The sequence below is a fragment of the Sipha flava genome, unplaced genomic scaffold (genome assembly GCF_003268045.1).
Source record: "Sipha flava isolate LNK unplaced genomic scaffold, YSA_version1 375_pilon_pilon, whole genome shotgun sequence".
Lineage (NCBI taxonomy): Eukaryota > Metazoa > Arthropoda > Insecta > Hemiptera > Aphididae > Sipha > Sipha flava.
Genome location: NW_020273083.1, coordinates 3,964 through 21,931, shown reverse-complemented (window position 1 = coordinate 21,931; position 17,968 = coordinate 3,964). Strand labels below are relative to the sequence as shown.

Here is a 17,968-nt window from a genome sequence, read left to right as displayed (position 1 = left end):
ACATTTTATTATATTTTTCTAATATTCAATGAGTATCCGATTTTATCTCGTCGATTAAAGTCCTTTCGTCGTTGTTATGTTATTGTGAATAATATCTATTATACCTATCTAAATTTTATTATTTTTTTCGTACTATTTTCGAAATGACAAAAACTAAAACGTCAATAGTGCTCGTCTGTGCCTCTCAATCACTTTAGTGAACGTGGAGAGAAGTTTTTCCAAATATAAATATTTATAAATGTAGATAATCGTAGATCATTTACTTTTCATAAAATTAAATACACTCTAATTGTACATTGCAATTATTTTGATTATGAGTATCAACTAGATTTTTAGGATCTATATATTATAACAGTGTTTACTCAGAGTACTTCCGAAAAAATCACATTATACTTTAATTATATTTAAATATTAAATTAGATGGTATTAATTTTTTTTATTGATTTATCCTTTTGTGGTTTTTAGGTTGAAGCTAATTATTTTTTCAAACTGATATTGAGCTTGGAAACTGCATCTCCTGATCCAATACATATAAGTGAGTTGATCAAAGAAGAAAAACCTCTGCAAGCGGTTGACTTTTGTTATCAGGATGAAGATGACACAATTACAATACAAGACTGTATATCTCTATGTGTGATGGTTATATCGTTTTCACCCGAAACATTACGCTCATACCAGATGCTGGTGAGTTTTTTAAACTAAGTAATCAAATAAAAAAAATATAAACCTAAAATATTGTTTAGATTTCCATTAAAACTATAGATCAGTATAAAAAAAGTTTCATAAAATATTGTTAACATTGAACAATCATATATTAAATTTAAATTATTTAATTTTATTACAGTATTCTGGATTACCATAGAGTTTTGATAATTAAATACACTTTTAAACTATTATTTACATTTTCGCTTATTTTATTTTTATGTTTAGCTTATTTTGGAAGCCATTTTACCTTGTTATTTGAAACACATTCAACAACCAAATTATCGAGACATAGAAAGAGATGTAATTAGCCAGTTAATAATATCTATAAAGACATTAATTAACAACAGTGAAGCACTATCGAAGTATGTGAATTCTATTATATAAAAACAATAATTTTTTTTAAAATTTTTAAATTTTAATATTTTTCTTTAGGCACTATAATGGGCCACAAAAGACTAGTCAAGAACCAAAAGATTCTAGTGGAAGAAACTGTAGTAAAGGATTATGCTCGCCAACTGGAGGTGAAACAAGGGAATTAGAATCAAATTCTAAAATGTTTAGTGAGCGTAAAGTTCATAAATCTCCGTTCGATAAAGAATTTATGGATTTTGAATTACAAGTTGAAGAAAAATATGCTGTAAAATATACTAAATTACTTGTATTTTATTGAAATTATAAAAAAATTTATTTTTAGGCTCTTCGTAATGAATTTCGTCGAACTAGAGATGTTTTGTTATCTGTTGTGACAGATTTTTTTGTTATATGTCATGCTAGGCTTACTGAATTAAGCCGTAAGTATCCTCAGGAAGGAAAGCCATTCGAAATTCTTGATACTCGAATGCAAATTGTAGGTTTTCATTTTTCATTTATTTTTATTTTATTTTTTATTTTATTTATGAACTTTATAATAAAAATAATTACAGAGATTAGGCGAAGTTGCTCATAGTCTCTTGAAAGTTTCTCCTTACGATCCAGAGACAATGTCGTGTAAAGGTTTACTGAAGTATATGACAAATATTTTACCGGTTGTTGATTGGGCAGCAGAGGCCTTACGTCCGACTCTCTTGGGGATTCTCAGAAGACTTGATAAAACATTTAATAAAATATACAAAAAACCATCTATTAGAGTAAGTAGAAATAATTCCTTAACAACAAGGTTAAAAAATATTTTTTATATATATAATTAAAAACTGTCAAGTAAATTAATATTTTGTAAAAAAAATGTTAGTTTAAAATTCATAAAATTATGTTATTGCAATTAATATATTATAATTAGTGTTATTAATTTGTTATTAAATGTATAAATATTTTTTTTTAGAGGTACACTGATTGGTATGCTGCAGGAGAATTGATAAAAGGTGTCTATGAAATATTATCAGAACATCCATTTATTGTACACATTCCACACTTCAAAGCTCTAATATCTACGTGTCAAGTAAATATTTAGCGTATATTTTGATGAAAGTTTTATACTTATTTTAATATATTTATTATATTATGTACTATGTATAGGGTATCATTGTCGGTGATTCCGGAAGTACAATTACTGCTGTAGTAGATAATTTTCAACAATCTAATATACCAATAGAAATGCCTCCGCCTCATTTTTGTGCAATTGTCATACGCTTATTGGCATTACACATTTTAGCGATAGGAGTAAGTTTAAAATTATTGTTAATGTTATCATCAGAAAATAGTGCACATTTATTAAGGTTTTATTATTATTTTTATTTTTATATCTATAGGATTTTATTGTTAAATATTGGTGATATAATACATTGCAAAAGTTTTCAATTAAAGTAGTTAAACGACCTTCATTAAGATTTTTATATTGATCAGAATTATTTATTATTTAATATTCGTGGGTAATTTATATTATATTATTAATATTATTATTGATTTTTAAATCAAATATAGTTGTGGAACATAAAGCATATTATAGAGTCAAAATAAGAAATATTACTCATGTAATCATCATTATGAATTTTAAATATTTTCTTGAATATTAACTTTAAAACAGAAATAATTATTTTCATTTTTTAGTGTAAAAAAAAATTGTTTTAGAATAAACTGCAACAAATTGTATTAAACGCAGCAAATTGAATAATGATGAGATAGATTTCTGAAGTAGACATAAATAAAAGTGGACGAAAAAATATCCAAATTACTCTTTAATGATAACACAACTACTTTGCAATATTTTCTACATAAATGAATTATCAAAATATAATTAATTAACTGATTATTAAATTATAATATTTCATATTCTATTAACAGGATAATTATACTCTTGAACAGTCAGTCGGAGGAATGGCTAATATAATGTCATCTCAAGTTAAAACGGAGGGCTTTCTCATGAATTTGTTTTTACCACTTTGTTTTAGAGTTGGCATTGGAAAAAAAGGTATGTATTGTATTAATAAAGTTATTAATCGATTGACATATTATATTTCAAATATAAACTACATATTTAAATATGTTGGCCCTGATTCAATAATAATAATTACTATCACAATTATTGTAATTTGTAAATGTAACTAATTTAATTTATGTACACTACTAAATTTTAATGGCAATTATTTGTTATAACTATAAAACTTCTAATGAGCAATAACCAAACTTTTTCTAATAACCAAACTTTTTCAGATATGCATTGTATGAGACCTTGTGATATAAAATTTATGCTGTTGGTCGTCTTAAATTCAATGAGCCCGCCTGTAAAAACAACGTGTCTGACTTTTGTGCAGCTTACAAATGTAAAACAAACTTCGGATCTGCGAACTAACTCATATACATTCAATAGGGACTCAAAGCCCACACCCACAGTTTCTAAATCATTTTTTAAAGTTCTATTTTTAGGTTGCTATTTAATAAAACCAATGTAAATATTATTACTGCAACGATTAATTTTTTATTCGTGTTTTCAGCTTTGAAAATAATGCTTGTATGTTTCGAAAGTGAGTTAGCTTTGCAATTTCAGCGGATTGCACATACCGTGAAAGAACTTATGAATGTACCAGATGCCAGAGCTTCTATTTGGTCTTTTATAGAGTTTGTGATCACCAACCGATCGCCATTATTTATACTTCTTCAGCCTTTTATTCTACAAAGAGTATACAATAGTCATGACAATACTATTGTGGTCACGGCTAACTAATTTATTTTTCAGTTGACATTGACAAACGTAACAGAACAAGAATTAGCTGCACAGAATTCAATTAAAGAAAAACATATGAACTATACAGCCATTACTCCATTGTGCAGAAGTTCTCTTCTCGTTGAATTAATGAATGAGATGACTGAACTCAAACAAGAATTAGACGATCGTTTGGGTATAACTATTTGTTTTTTTTTTTTTTATCAATATTTTAACGTAACTTAGAAGTAATATTCAATCCCAAATAACAAAACTTAATAAAATATAAAACTTTTTTAATTTTAAATTCGTTAAACATCTTAAATTGGTTAATATTTTACGTTTATAATTTGATAATAGTAAAAAATATCCGAAGCAAATTTTCGTGCAGAATTTTAAAATAAACAAACAATAATTTTAATATTTATTTATATTATTTTGGTTGATTTATTTATTAAATTTTTCAATTTAATCCAAATAATGAAACTAATACTAAAGAAGTATAATATAAGAAAAAAATCTATAAAACAATAAAAGATCGAAATTCAATATTAAACATGACAACATAACGTGATACGAGCATGTTTTACTTCATTAAAATCATAGTTTATTTACGTGTAGTTAAAGATTATCCCTCGATCTTGGTACATATGCAATAATTTATATAATTTCTTAACACATAGAACGTAAAATATAAGGTACATTTTTCTAGATTTTTGATAGTTTATTATTCCTCCTAAATCTACTCTTAAAAATTACATTGATCTTAAAAATGACTCTATTTCTCAAATCAATCGTGTAATATGTTATTACATTATATGCTCAACAAATAATATTACAAAAATGCCTATGCCACTGAAATACCTTAATTCACCCTACATGCAATATAAACCATAGTATTGATATTTGTATTTAAAGCATAAGCTTTAAAAGTGTAATTTTTTTTTTTTAAATCAATGTCACTTTATAATCAAAAAATTTAATTAATTAAAATAATTAGATGAACAACGAATCAGATCAAGTAATGGAGTACGGAATTCGTGTGAAACTCAACACAGACCATCTATTATTAATTTACTACCAGGAAACTCAAATCCTTCATATAGTGTATGTACTATTAACACACATAGAGAATCAATATCCAGTGTACGAAGTAATTTGAGTAGCCAAGAAAGTTCAATAAAAACGTTAGGAAATATTCCAAGAGGTAAGTATCTTAAATTATGTTAATTTATTTAATATCAGAATTACTACTAATAGTCATTCATAAACAAACTGTAAATAATTGTTCATTTTAATGTAATGTGATACATAGTAGAACGTAAAATTGAATATATCTATTTAAATTTAATATGCCCTCACCAGTAAAGAACACTTTTATTTGTAGTAGGAATACGTATTGGAATAATTTTCAAAAAACATATTTAGAATACATTTTGAAATACTATAAAAATTATTCGAATACTTTGACATCACTGTTTTTTTTTTTTAAATACAATTTTTTTAATAAAATCATTATTACATTATAAAGTCATAAGTATTTACTTTATTCATGAAAAACTTTTACATTTAGTTACATTAAATCATTACAACTTTTTTTAAAATTATTTAATACATCATTAGATTGATTTTTATTAAAATTCACTTCTGGTATACAGTCACATTTACAGAAAACTTGAAAAATATATAAATAGATTAATAGCTATTTCTCTTTTATCATTTTTTATCCAATTGATTTTAAAGAGAGGTTAAGATATGGCAGTAAAAATTACCATTTATTGAGTTTTGTGTTCATACTATATTTTATGTTATTGACGATCATTAACCAGTATTATAATTTATTTATAATCAGAAAATATTTCAGTATCTTTAGTATCCTTTAATTGTTTTAAAATAAGCCAAAATTATAGACTATATATACAGTACTATATAGTTCATATGGACGAATATTTTTCGGTTATTTTTAAATAAACATTCATGTAAACATGTTATATAATCCTTGTACATTTATAATTTGTAAACTATCTTGAATAATTATAAAATAATATTGAAAATCGAATATTTTGATTAAGTAGTTTTATTTAATATTAAAAAGTATCTACTTATCTTGTGTATTTCTTTAAATATATGTACCACTTTTTAAAACGTGTTACCATGTAATAAAATATTAAACAAAACTTGAAAATTTTTATTCAAACAAAAAATGATTAACTTTGAAATTAGTCATATAAATATCAACGATTCTTTTTAATAGTTATTTAAGTTAGTTTTTATTTAAACTTTCCATTTAATTTCAACATTTAGTATTTAAAAAATAGTAATATCAAATTTTTATTCGTCTATGTAGGGAAAAATTATGCATGATAAATTTTATAGTTTTAGTAATATTAACAAAATCTGGTTCAACATTTGGTGTAAATTTATTTTACGAATTATAATTTAGAACAAAAAAATGCTGATGGAGAACAAACTGATTTTTCTAACAAACACAATGAACCACGCTTACAACGTTCCAGAGCACAAAGTCGAAAAATTTTCAGATTTCGTCAAAGTCGTCGTATGGAGGTAAAGTAAACACGTATTTTTTATATGTTACTTTTTTAATATTTCTGAAAACCTTAGTATTAATTTTATATAATTCGCCAAACCAATATCTGCCATTGTTTACTTTACAGTGTATATTCCTATTAGTTGTAATTATTTTATTCTTCCAAAAATTAAAAAAATTTAAAAAAAAATTACTAATAACAATGTATGAATATTAGGTTTTAAGTTGTAGTGTATATACATTATACTCGTGCCTCATGAAATCGGGTAACGTAATGCTTTTGTTGATTATCTGATTGATAAAAATGAATACTCATAATTCATAATAAGAAGAAATTTTGATAAGTTTTTTTTTTTTTTAAATTTTTTTAAAACTAATTAAACACTTTTCGTAAGTTTGTTCTACGAACACCGTTGCCAGTGCACTGGAAAAATTACATTCGAATGCACATTTCAAATAAGCGTTTTTACGTGCGCTATACCACTACCGCAGGTAATACCGCAAGGAGGGAAACTGCAGCAGCACCAGCAAGACGACGAAGCCGCTTACGATTGCTCGAGCGCGAGGCCACAGGACGACGGCAGGACGGTGACGGTTATGCTGCCCAAGCCCGAGATGATATGGGAGGAGGATAGCCACAGCGCTCCGTCCAGGACATCGAGCACGTCGGGCTACAGGGAGAATTGCAGCCTGCTGATGATGCCGATGGGTAGCTCGGACGAGAACTCGTCCTCATCGCCGGTGCACCGGTGCCTGACCAACAGCAGCTCGACGATAATGCCCATCGAGAGCCCGGAGTCGCTGGCGATGGCCGGCGACGACATGATGGGCTACAATGGCTACGACATCGGCAGCCAGCAGACGATCGTCACATTCGAGCAAGAAGACACGCTGCTCTGAGCGGCCACTACACGAGCGTTGGCCACTTTAAAACGCCGATACGTTGTTCGACGGTCGAGTGCAATACGTACGCACATCCAGTTCCTTCTGTCGTTAGAAAGTTGAAACACACCTATTATTGTTAGCGTACTTCAGAGATATTTTTCGTTAAAAAAAAAAGGGTATTAATACGTTTAGCCGTCAAGTACAATACAAGTCCAGTTTCTTTTCGTTATAAAATGGGACTGTGTTAAAAGTTAGACTTATTAGCGTGTTTCGTAAACAATATTTTTCGTAAAAAAAAAAAAAAAATTAATAATACGTTTTAATCGTCATGTAAGACATATTTACGTGCGGTTCATTTTTAGTATAAAGTTTAAATATATTTAGCGTATTTCATAGATATTTTTACATTTTACGTTTAAAAACGGACGTTAGTACGTTTATCACTAATATTTATCAACCGAACCCGTTTCTTATTAGTAACAATTTCATCGTAAGGATAAATCTAGCGTACTCGTATAAGAATACCAATTTTTCTACATTTTTTGTAAACAAATATCAATAGGTATTATGTTTTATCTACCTTCCTATATTAAAAGAATATAATACTATTAAAAAATAAAATAATTAAACTAAAAGAACAGTGGTTTATTAATTGATCGATATCAATCGATAGTTACTATTATTTTTGTGTAAAGATCCAACATATTAATACATAGTAAAATCAAATGAGAAATTATAAATTTAGTATGTCAATCTAAATACTAGATATTCCATTTTATTTACTTTTTATATTGAATGCATAGCGTTTTTAGTATAAATATAATTATAAAACAGTCAATTCTATGACAGGAAATACCTATTAGACATTAATAATTAACGCATTCGTAGATTTATGTTTACTATATTTATAGTCTACAAACTATCTATGGAATTTATTTGTTGGGCGCATGTAAACTCCATCACAAGTACCTTTTTTTACTGTAAACTCCGCCAGAAAAATAAAACAGATAAAATTGGGTTCATGTAAACTCCATCACTAAAAAAGTCAGGTAAAATTGAGTACATGTAAACTCCACCAATGAAGAAAATCGAGTAGTAGTATAAACTTAATATGATATATTATTACACTTAAATTATAATATTATATAATATTATATCGTTCATATAAAATATTTAAATCATAGTAAAATAATTATAACAAATAATCGTTATAACCTAATAATATAAAATCATATTTTTCATAATAATAATTAAAAATCGTTCACATTAAATATTTTAATCACAGTAAAAAAAAAAAATCATCGCAATAGATATCAACATATTTAATGTGAGAAGGCACGTGGCAATGTGAGCACTGAGCAGATAAACAAAAAAAACTGGCAAAGTTTACATACCCATTACAGGTAAGAAAAAAAAACTTGTGGAGTTTACACTAGACCTTTAATTACCTTTTTATCTTCACCAATATTCTGGTGGAGTTTACAATCGCCCTTATTTGTTATCTCTAATAAATTTAATGATTTAGTTAAATAATATTTGTAACTGTGACTAAAAATACCTATAAAATATAAGTTATAATCTAGTTATCTACTATAGAGAATTATATTTAGTCTAATTGAATTTTGTGAGGGATCAAATTATTATTTATTACTATAGTCAATATTAAATATAATAATGTTTAAAAATAAAATAAAGTTTCTGTATTTTGTTTTACCTTCATATTATAATATAGTACATAAGTTTGAATACTGAAAGTTCTTCAGATTATAAATTCGAAATTTAAATTCTAAAAAGTGATAAAAAAAAAATAATAATAAGTTATTACTCAGAAATGCATTAATATCATATTTTTGTTTAACATCTGAGCGTTAGACACTGACACACATGATTATTTCTGTATATTTTTCATACACATTGACTAGTCAAGAAATAATATTATTTTAAAATAATAAAGGTTACTGTTGTACACATTTTTTACCATGTAAAATATATGTTTATTAGGAAACATTAATATTTTCATACCGATCCAGAAATTTACAATGTATTTTATTGCTCTAAAAAGATAGGTAATGCGTCAATCAATTTTCTAAAATATGAGATTTCAGCAGCATCAGTATTACAACAACCACCAAATATTCTCAATCCTTTTTTTCTCCATAAATTTATATCGTCGGTGGAAATTGTATACTTTTGGGAATCGTCCCAACTGAAAAAAATGTCAATGAAGTTATAATAGAAAAAAAAAGAAAAGAAAGATTATATGAACAATTACCGTTTCAATGAGGCGTTCCATACTCCACCTCTATTTGGGTAACAAATAAAATTAACATTTTCAGTATTTACGGACATCAAAAGTGGCGTTATAAGCTTGGGATTCATGCAATTCATACCGATAGCGATTAGCTGTTTTCGGGAATCATTTGTCCATAATTTTTCAACGGCACTTGCAAACGTTTCTCCATGACTCAGGTGATTACCGTCCTATATACAAAATATGAACACCGATAAAAATATAATACTAATGCGTTATGCATCACACAAATTATACTAAAATAATGCCAATGTATATTTTTGAACATTTTGAACATCTATTTTATTTTCAATTAAGTGTGCTCCAGAAAAAATGGAAGAAATACACTTCTATTATTTTTTTAAATTGTTGTAAAACATACAAAACGTGATGTTTATTTATTGATGAAAATTTTTTTCAGGCGTAGAATTATAAGTATGATTATTTTAACTCCAATTCCGAATGCTACAGATTCCATGAGAATTATTAACGTGTGTTAATACATAGAAAAATATTAATATTGTCATTCACACAAAAATTATTTATTTTGCAACACCAATAAAATACCATATGGAGACAAAAAATATTTTATTGCTATTATCATTGATTATATATTACTAGAGCAAGGACTTTCATGCACTAAAAAATCATCAAATATGCATTTAAAAATATGCACTTATGCATCAAAAAATTAAAAATATGCGGTTAAATATGCCCTTAAAAAAATTAATTTTATTATTATTCTATATAAAATAAAGTTATAATATGTATATAATGTTGGATCCCATTCTTCTTAATTATTATTCTACACATAAAGGTATGTTAAAATAATTGTTGAATTATTCTCGAATATTTACCTTACCTAAATTAGAACTGCACTGAATTATTAACATTTCTTTGATATTTTCAAATAGCAGAGAACGTCTTTTATCTGTCAGCAGGTTCTTATATTGCGAAAAACTTCGTTCGACGTCCACTGACGTGATCGGTGCATATTTGAAGTAAACCATTTCACTAGCATTCAAATCTCCTAATTCATCAATGTTTTCCTCAGTGTCATTTAAAATATTTGAAATTATACGAAGCGTATTGAAACCTTTGTTTTTTTCTATTACTTTTTTAAGTTTTTCCACTACTCTTCGATTGTGTATCAATTATGTTCATATTGTCTATCATTCTGTTTACAATGTTAATTGAATCGACTACTAGTTTTAATCCACGTTTTTCAAGCTGGGTAATCGATTTAGATATAATTCCAAAGTTTGCTATAATACAAACCAAGTTTGCGTCTAATTGTTGGTCATCCAAAATATTTTTTACTTTTAATATAGAAGCTGAATCGTCATCCAACTTCATAAAAACATTTCGAATGCTTTGTATATGTTTACAATAATAGTCTGTTGCATCTAACCACGTCCCCCAACGAGTAATTATAGGTTCAGGTGGGAGCATTACTTCAGGAGCTTCGTTTTTAAAAATTTGGACTCGATATGGTGCTTTTAAAAAAGTTTTTTTAACATTTGAAATTAGTTTGTCTACTTTTGGAAACATGTTACGAATCTCCTCTGCAACCCTGTGAAGACCATGAGCCAAACATGTAATGTGGACCATTTTAGAATAAAAAACTTTTATTACAGATGCCGATTTAACCATATATGGTGCTGCGTCACTAACAAAAAGTAAAATATCGTCATGCTGAACACCGTTGGGCCATAATAAAGCCATTGATTTATCAAATAACTTTGCTATTGTCGAATGATTAACTTTTTCCAACACCTTAGATGTCAACAACATAATTTCTCGAGGACAATCAATTTCTAGTGTACCAATTATTACATTAACTACATACCTTCCATTGCTGTCGGTAGTCTCATCAATTGACACCCATATTTTTTTATCCTGGACAGTGACCCTTATTTAATCCATTGTCTGATTGTAACAATCGTTTACATAATATTTTCGAAGTGTCGATTCGTCAGGTATATCTATTTGCATATATTTTTCTAAAAAACTCTTAAAATGAGTGTTTTTTAGTTTATAGAGTGGTATATTTGCAGATAGCAAAGTTTTACATAAATCTGAATTGAATTCCGATAGTTTTGATTTTTGATTTGTAATCAATTGTTGCACATTATTTGTTTTATTGTTTTCTAAACGTGCTGCACTTCTGATGTGTTTTTCAGTTTTTAGGTGTTGTATGATACTAAAACGTTTTTAATTTGCTACTTTCACGTTACAGATTTTACAAAATAAAATAAGATTATCAGTTGAAAATACAGATTCACCAAACTCGATTACAAAATTACACAAACGATAAGCTTTTGTCGATTTTTCTTTTGGCATATTGATAGAGTGACTAAAATTAAACACATGAACGTTATATGAAAATTAAACATACAAAACTATAACACACACGCGATGAATGTTCTAGAACTAATGCGAATCTAATCTACCCACTGACTATAGACACTTGATACTATCGTTTTTATACCACGTACCTACTACTCGTTAAAAATACAAAAATAGTCTTAATAAATACCTACTGACCATTATTATTATTTCAAGATAACATTTATCTTTATCGTCTTTATGAGTTTACAACAATTGTTGACATTAGTTCATGAAAAATATTCACCAAAGAGCTTGATTTTCGATAAACCATTAAAATATGCACTAAAAGCTTAAAATATGCTCTTATAATCAAAAATATACCCCTTAAACTAAAAAATGTCCAAATATGCAAAAATATGCATTAAAAACTTTGAGTATTTCATCATAAACGTTATGAAATGTATTTTGTACTTAACAAGCATACGATAAAGTGAACCAGAAAAAATATGTAAATGCATGAAAGTCCTTGCTCTATATATTACTAATAGTATTACTTAGTAATATATAATCAATACTATTATTATTAATGGATTAAAAATATTTATTTTTTTATTTTTCTAATACTTATTACACCTACTTATTTATTCACTTTTATATTTGTGTATAAAAATAGTACATTTTTACTAGGGACTTGAATCATTTAATTTTAATGTACGGCATTGGTTAGAGCAACAAGCATAATTAAATGTATTACAGGCTAGTTTCTTACTATCTATACTGTAAGTATTTTATTGTCTAATGTACATTGGAATTCACAGATAATAATAGAATATTAATAATAAAAAGATAAAATAAAATAATTACTTTACACGAGAACGATAAACATGCTTTTTGAAATGGAAACTCGGTTAGTATGTCCAATAAAATAATTGCTTCGTCAACCGAAGGAATGGTTTCGAAAAGTACGACATCAATTCCAGCCTCTATCAACGCTTGAATTCGAGGTTTGTGCCAGTCGTATAGTTCTTTGTAAGGTAAATTAACTATATAATTTCCATGATATTCTGAACCATCACATAACCAAGCACCGTATGGACCAACAGATCCCATTATTCGGATATTTCGCTCTATGAATTAATTTAAATACAATAATTCAAGGTGTCGCGTCATTTGGTCGTGGTAAAATGTACGCGTGTCATAAGAGCGGGGTAATTTGGTCGCCAACAGTTTAATCGCGGTACATAAATAGTTCGAGCAATTTAAACGCCATAATCATAAAACTAATAATGAAATTATAATGTATTTTAATTTATACATCAACTTCAAGCTCTTTTAACCTCCGCTCTTTTAATTTATGCGATTAAATTGCTCGTGATAATCTCGCGCTTATTTTACCGCAATCAAATTACGTGGAATCATAAACATGAAAACGTATGTGATTATAATTATTTATATTTGCTAAAATTAAATATATTATAATATCAATGCTCACCAGAATTTTCTTCCGCTATCGCTTGTTTACAAATTGTAACAGATTTTTTAATTAACTCGTAACTTTGTTCGTAGTCTAAATTTAAATATTTCATAAAACCTCCAATACTTGCTTGGTACGTATTAGTTGTTAGAAATTCAGCTCCAGCTATTATAATGTTATTATAAAACAAAAATTAAAAATAAATTCTTTTTAGATTATAATGTATAAATTATACCTAATAGTAAATACCTCTGATATAGTCTTTATGGCTATTGATTACAGCTTGTTCGTCATTGAATAGTAAATTTGATCCCCAAAGTGGATGCTTCTTGACGCTGTCAATGTCTATATAAGGTGTGACGCCACTAATAAAACTTCCATCTAATAGATACATTTTTTCATTTAATATTGTCGGATCCATGTTAACCTGGATATCTGTCTTGAGAAAATAAATTATTTATAGTAGATACAAATATAATTTGTATGGATGTTTAATTAATAAATTGTATAATAGTTAACTAATTAATTAATCCGTTACGTTAATTAGTCCATAACGATAACATAGTTTCTGCATTATTTTTAATCACTGATTAAAATTATTAACCCTTCATTATTATTGACTACTAAAATCGTTAGAAATACTAATTACTGTTATCAAATAAGTATCAAAATATTTATTATTTCTGTTTGAATATTATGGTATCAAGCTATTTTTTGAAACCTTGGCACATTCTTAATCAATAATTTGGATAGTAATTATTGAAAAGAGAAGAATATAAAAAAAAAAACGATTATAAAATTAAGTTATTTAAGTAAGTATATAACGACTATAGAGATTCGATGATAAATTGTTATTCGTATTTTACGTACTTACACGATTTGAAAAACTAATAACTAATGTACATGGAGGGAAGGCGAAAACTTTTGAGGGCCCCAGGGCTGATCGATTCTTCTGATACAACGACTAAGATTATAAAATAATTTTGTATAAAAATTTGAGACGATAGTCTCTCGGAGGGGGTTAGGACATTTATCGGTTAAAATGAACGTTTCTTTTTTCGGCTAGTTAATTATTTTTGTTAACAACTTAAAATATTCTTAACGTTTTTTTTTTTTTTTTTTAAACTACCGATTTATATAGTAATCATATAATATTATTAATTAATAATTTATTTTGAAATCATATATTTAGTTAAGAAAAAAATATAAATTTACATTATAAGATTAATTTACACAACAAAAAAATAAAATATAATTTTAAGAACATTTAATTTTTTTAATAATTGTAGCACGTGTGTTTAATGAATTGAATTTCAGTAATCTTTCCTTTATATTAGAATAATTACTAATTATATTATGGGGAATCTAACCTCTATATGTTGACGGTTCAAAATTTAATGATCGGAAGCTGTTCGACTGCGCAGATTTGTCTCCGAGTTAGGAGAGGATGTATATTCAATAAATGGTTCAGTGTTATTGTGTAAAGTATTTGGAGTAAAAATTGCAACTGAGAACAAAATTACTTTACAACATTTTGCAAGTGACATAATGCAAAACATTCAAGGGGATTTCGAAGCAAAGCAGTGACGCACTTGTATATACATTTGTATCTTCCGAGTCAAAAAAAATCAATAATAAATAGTTATATAAATTGTAAGAGAAATATTAATATTTTACCATTTCACTTTTTTACAGCTTATTTTGAGTAAAGAAAACTGACATTTTCAATTAATGATAAACATTTTAAATGTCGTATCTGATTTTTTTTTTAATGTTATATTTGCATGCATTTTTTTAGCGTTTTAAATTTCTCGTAAACATCCTAATCCTGAATACAACATAGTACACGGACACTTTTTTTCCGTCCTGCAATAGGTACGCAAGTGTCACGTTAAAACTAACGTATCCACGGGTAAAATGTGGAGGGGGCGACACCAGGGGCGGGCTGAGTAGGATCCGGCCCACTATCCTCAAAATAATAGTAGTCCTAAATTATCCCCGAAATATTAAGAAAGCTATAGGGTTTAAGTTCCTATTTTTTTTACAATTCTTTCCAAAGGTTATGAAAATAACATTCGTAAATAGTTGTTAGATAATATATTTAGGCTTTAGTCTATTTTTAAAGGTATTACCAAAATTAAAAATATATAAGTCAATAAGTAAAATAATCTAAGATAATAATTTTAATAACGAAGTTGACGAATATCCAAGAATATTAGAGCAGGAGTCACAAATCCAACATATGCGCATAGCACCATATATATATACGCTTTTAGGATTTTCTCTTATATGCGATTGAAGACGATTAAATTCGCCACGCATCTTGGGCGCACCATCAAATTCTATATACTTTTATGGCGATTTCGCCCACACCCTCCAACCTGTTCCAACTAATCTAGGGTTGCCATACGTCCCGGAAAACCAGGATTGTCATCGGTTTTAGACTTCGTGTTCCGGTGTCCCGAAAAATGTTATCGGAACGTCTATGTGTCCCGCTTAGATGTCTAGAGGAAATGTAGTATTGTTTAATTTTTAATTTCGACCAGTTTATCTCAAATATATTTTTAATTGTAATCGATTAACAATATAAAATAAAAACATAATTTGTAATTTACACATATAATACATTTTATTTTACAAAAAAATTATTATATATTATACTGCCGGCCATTAATGATCCTCTTCAGTGACGTATACGTAACTTTTTATGGGGGGGGGGGCAATCATTTGGAAACAAATCATTATTTTTTTTTACGTTTCTAACGCCCTCACACTAAGAACATTATTTTATAACATTTAAAAAAAGGCCTAGGGGGGATCTGATCTCCACATCCCTCCTTTGTTTACGCCACTGGTCCTCTTAATATATTAAAAGTTATATAAAAAATATAATACTCAATAATTTGTTTGTTTTGTTCCGGCTTGGCCTTATAAGTTTATGGCAATCCAAAACTAGTCCTCTATTATTTTCGTCCGTGATAATTAACTCTACGATCTCGATATCACGACGGTCGTAGTAGATAATAGACCGTGATTATGATTATTGATAACACCGTTTTATCGGACGGTTTCAATTTCTAGCCAATTATATTTTGTAATTAAGTTAGGCGTAAGCGTAACGCGTAATAGGAACCAGCCATCGGGCACCGGCTCTTAAGCGGCCAGCTACTCTACCGGCCCGGTCCGGCCCTGGGCAAGACCACAGCGACGGATACGATTTACTCACGTTTTTGTTCTGGTCCAGATGATGTCGGTACCCACCGCGTTCGCTGTCATCGGCCGCCGGACGGATATCGTACCGTCTCGCACGTACTGCCACGGACCGCTGCCGAACGCGACGATCGAAGTCGGTGGAAACGGAACGGAACCGCGTTCGTATTGAAAACCGAGGGGGTCGAGTGCCTTGCGTCGTTTCACCGCTGTTGGACACGTGGCACCGGGAACGTGCGCGACGGACGAGTGGACCGCGGATAGCAACGTTCGAACGACAGCGACCGTTCGAAGTGTTCACCCGCGACGATAACGCACGTACCGCGGTGATACCGAAACGACGATAACGACGGCTGTTGCAACAAACCCGACGGGTTTCGTCGTGGTCCCGAGCGGTACACGCGCGAGGTTCATAGATGATAACCAATATTATCTATTAATCTTGGGACGCGCGTACGTTTCAACAGCCGCGATATCGGTCGCGTTCTCCCCGTCCCGCTCCGTCGCCGGTCCACTCGTTCGCCCGGCCCGCAATCGTAGCGACGCGTCACGGAATTTCTTATCGCGCGCACGCGGTCGCACTCGTCGACGGCGTAACACACACGTGTACACATCGTTCGGGCCCGCACGTCTTGACGCGCAACGTTCGAACGTTTTGATGTCGCGCGATTCCCGAAAACGATCGCTTGAAACGTACTTCGCGTTCCGGGCGCACACCGGAGCATTCACGTGTAACGTGACGCCGTAGTGTACCTAACAAAGTTCTTGTGTGTTCGCTGTTACGTGTTACGTTACACGACAAGTCTTTACGTTCGCGGCGACCACTACACCGAATGAGTTGTTCGCAGTTGATCCATTTTCACCCAACGTCCGAGTGTACGCACGTATGGCTAATTTAAAAGTTGTTAGCGCGGCTTTTATTTTAATGACAAAAAGAAAAAACGAATAAGAAATAGAAGATAATGGCAAACACGTTTATGTAAATCAAGGAATTCGTTTAGTGGATCAGATTTACTAAACATTTTTATTATTACCTGTACCGGTTCCATGATTATTTCTTATTTTCATTTTTTCCCTACGAAAAGAAGCCAATAAACTAGTAATTTTTTTTTTGCACTCCACCGCGGTAGTATTCATTTCAGCAGCTAATTCCTCCCACGCATCGGCCAATTTTTTTTTTAATATTTAGAGTTCTTAATATTTAGGATCCCATAACATAGTTTTATTTTTATGCAATTCGATAAAATGAAGAACTGTTGCATTCCGTATTTTTTTTTTTTTATAAAATATACTACCGATAATAGTAATTATAGTAATAATAATTAACAATTAATAAAATAAAAATTAGTTTAACTAAAAACACATCTGTCAGCGATTACTCGCGACGAG

General features: G+C 29.2%; 2 protein-coding genes across 3 annotated transcripts in view; one reads left to right on the top strand and one right to left on the bottom strand.

The window, feature by feature from the left end:
• Nucleotides 1-8,452, top strand: part of LOC112688088 (protein unc-80 homolog) — a 41,467-nt gene extending 33,015 nt beyond the window's left edge. The window contains exons 48-61 of the mRNA XM_025561102.1: nt 466-684; nt 931-1,067; nt 1,138-1,342; nt 1,400-1,552; nt 1,629-1,832; nt 2,024-2,140; nt 2,218-2,361; nt 2,983-3,109; nt 3,352-3,564; nt 3,633-3,817; nt 3,875-4,037; nt 4,842-5,048; nt 6,285-6,406; nt 6,882-8,452. Coding sequence (XP_025416887.1) covers nt 466-684; nt 931-1,067; nt 1,138-1,342; nt 1,400-1,552; nt 1,629-1,832; nt 2,024-2,140; nt 2,218-2,361; nt 2,983-3,109; nt 3,352-3,564; nt 3,633-3,817; nt 3,875-4,037; nt 4,842-5,048; nt 6,285-6,406; nt 6,882-7,289 — 2,604 coding nt within the window. The 3' untranslated portion in view covers nt 7,290-8,452. The remainder of the gene's footprint in view (nt 1-465; nt 685-930; nt 1,068-1,137; nt 1,343-1,399; nt 1,553-1,628; nt 1,833-2,023; nt 2,141-2,217; nt 2,362-2,982; nt 3,110-3,351; nt 3,565-3,632; nt 3,818-3,874; nt 4,038-4,841; nt 5,049-6,284; nt 6,407-6,881) is intronic.
• Nucleotides 8,453-9,299: 847 nt separating this feature from the next.
• Nucleotides 9,300-16,979, bottom strand: LOC112688086 (homocysteine S-methyltransferase YbgG-like). Of its 2 annotated transcripts, XM_025561101.1 has the most exons (7): nt 16,596-16,979; nt 13,619-13,804; nt 13,388-13,534; nt 12,760-13,022; nt 9,665-9,755; nt 9,547-9,576; nt 9,388-9,480 (listed from the first exon to the last, which is right to left on the bottom strand). In XM_025561101.1, exons 2-6 carry the CDS (start codon nt 13,788-13,790, stop codon nt 9,551-9,553), a joined length of 699 nt encoding a protein of 232 aa, XP_025416886.1. In that variant the 5' UTR covers nt 13,791-13,804; nt 16,596-16,979; the 3' UTR covers nt 9,388-9,480; nt 9,547-9,550. The 2 variants fall into 2 exon arrangements, with proteins under 2 accessions (XP_025416885.1, XP_025416886.1); XM_025561100.1 differs by having other exon boundaries at nt 9,300-9,480; nt 9,547-9,755.
• Between the last annotated feature and the right edge of the window lie 989 nt (nt 16,980-17,968).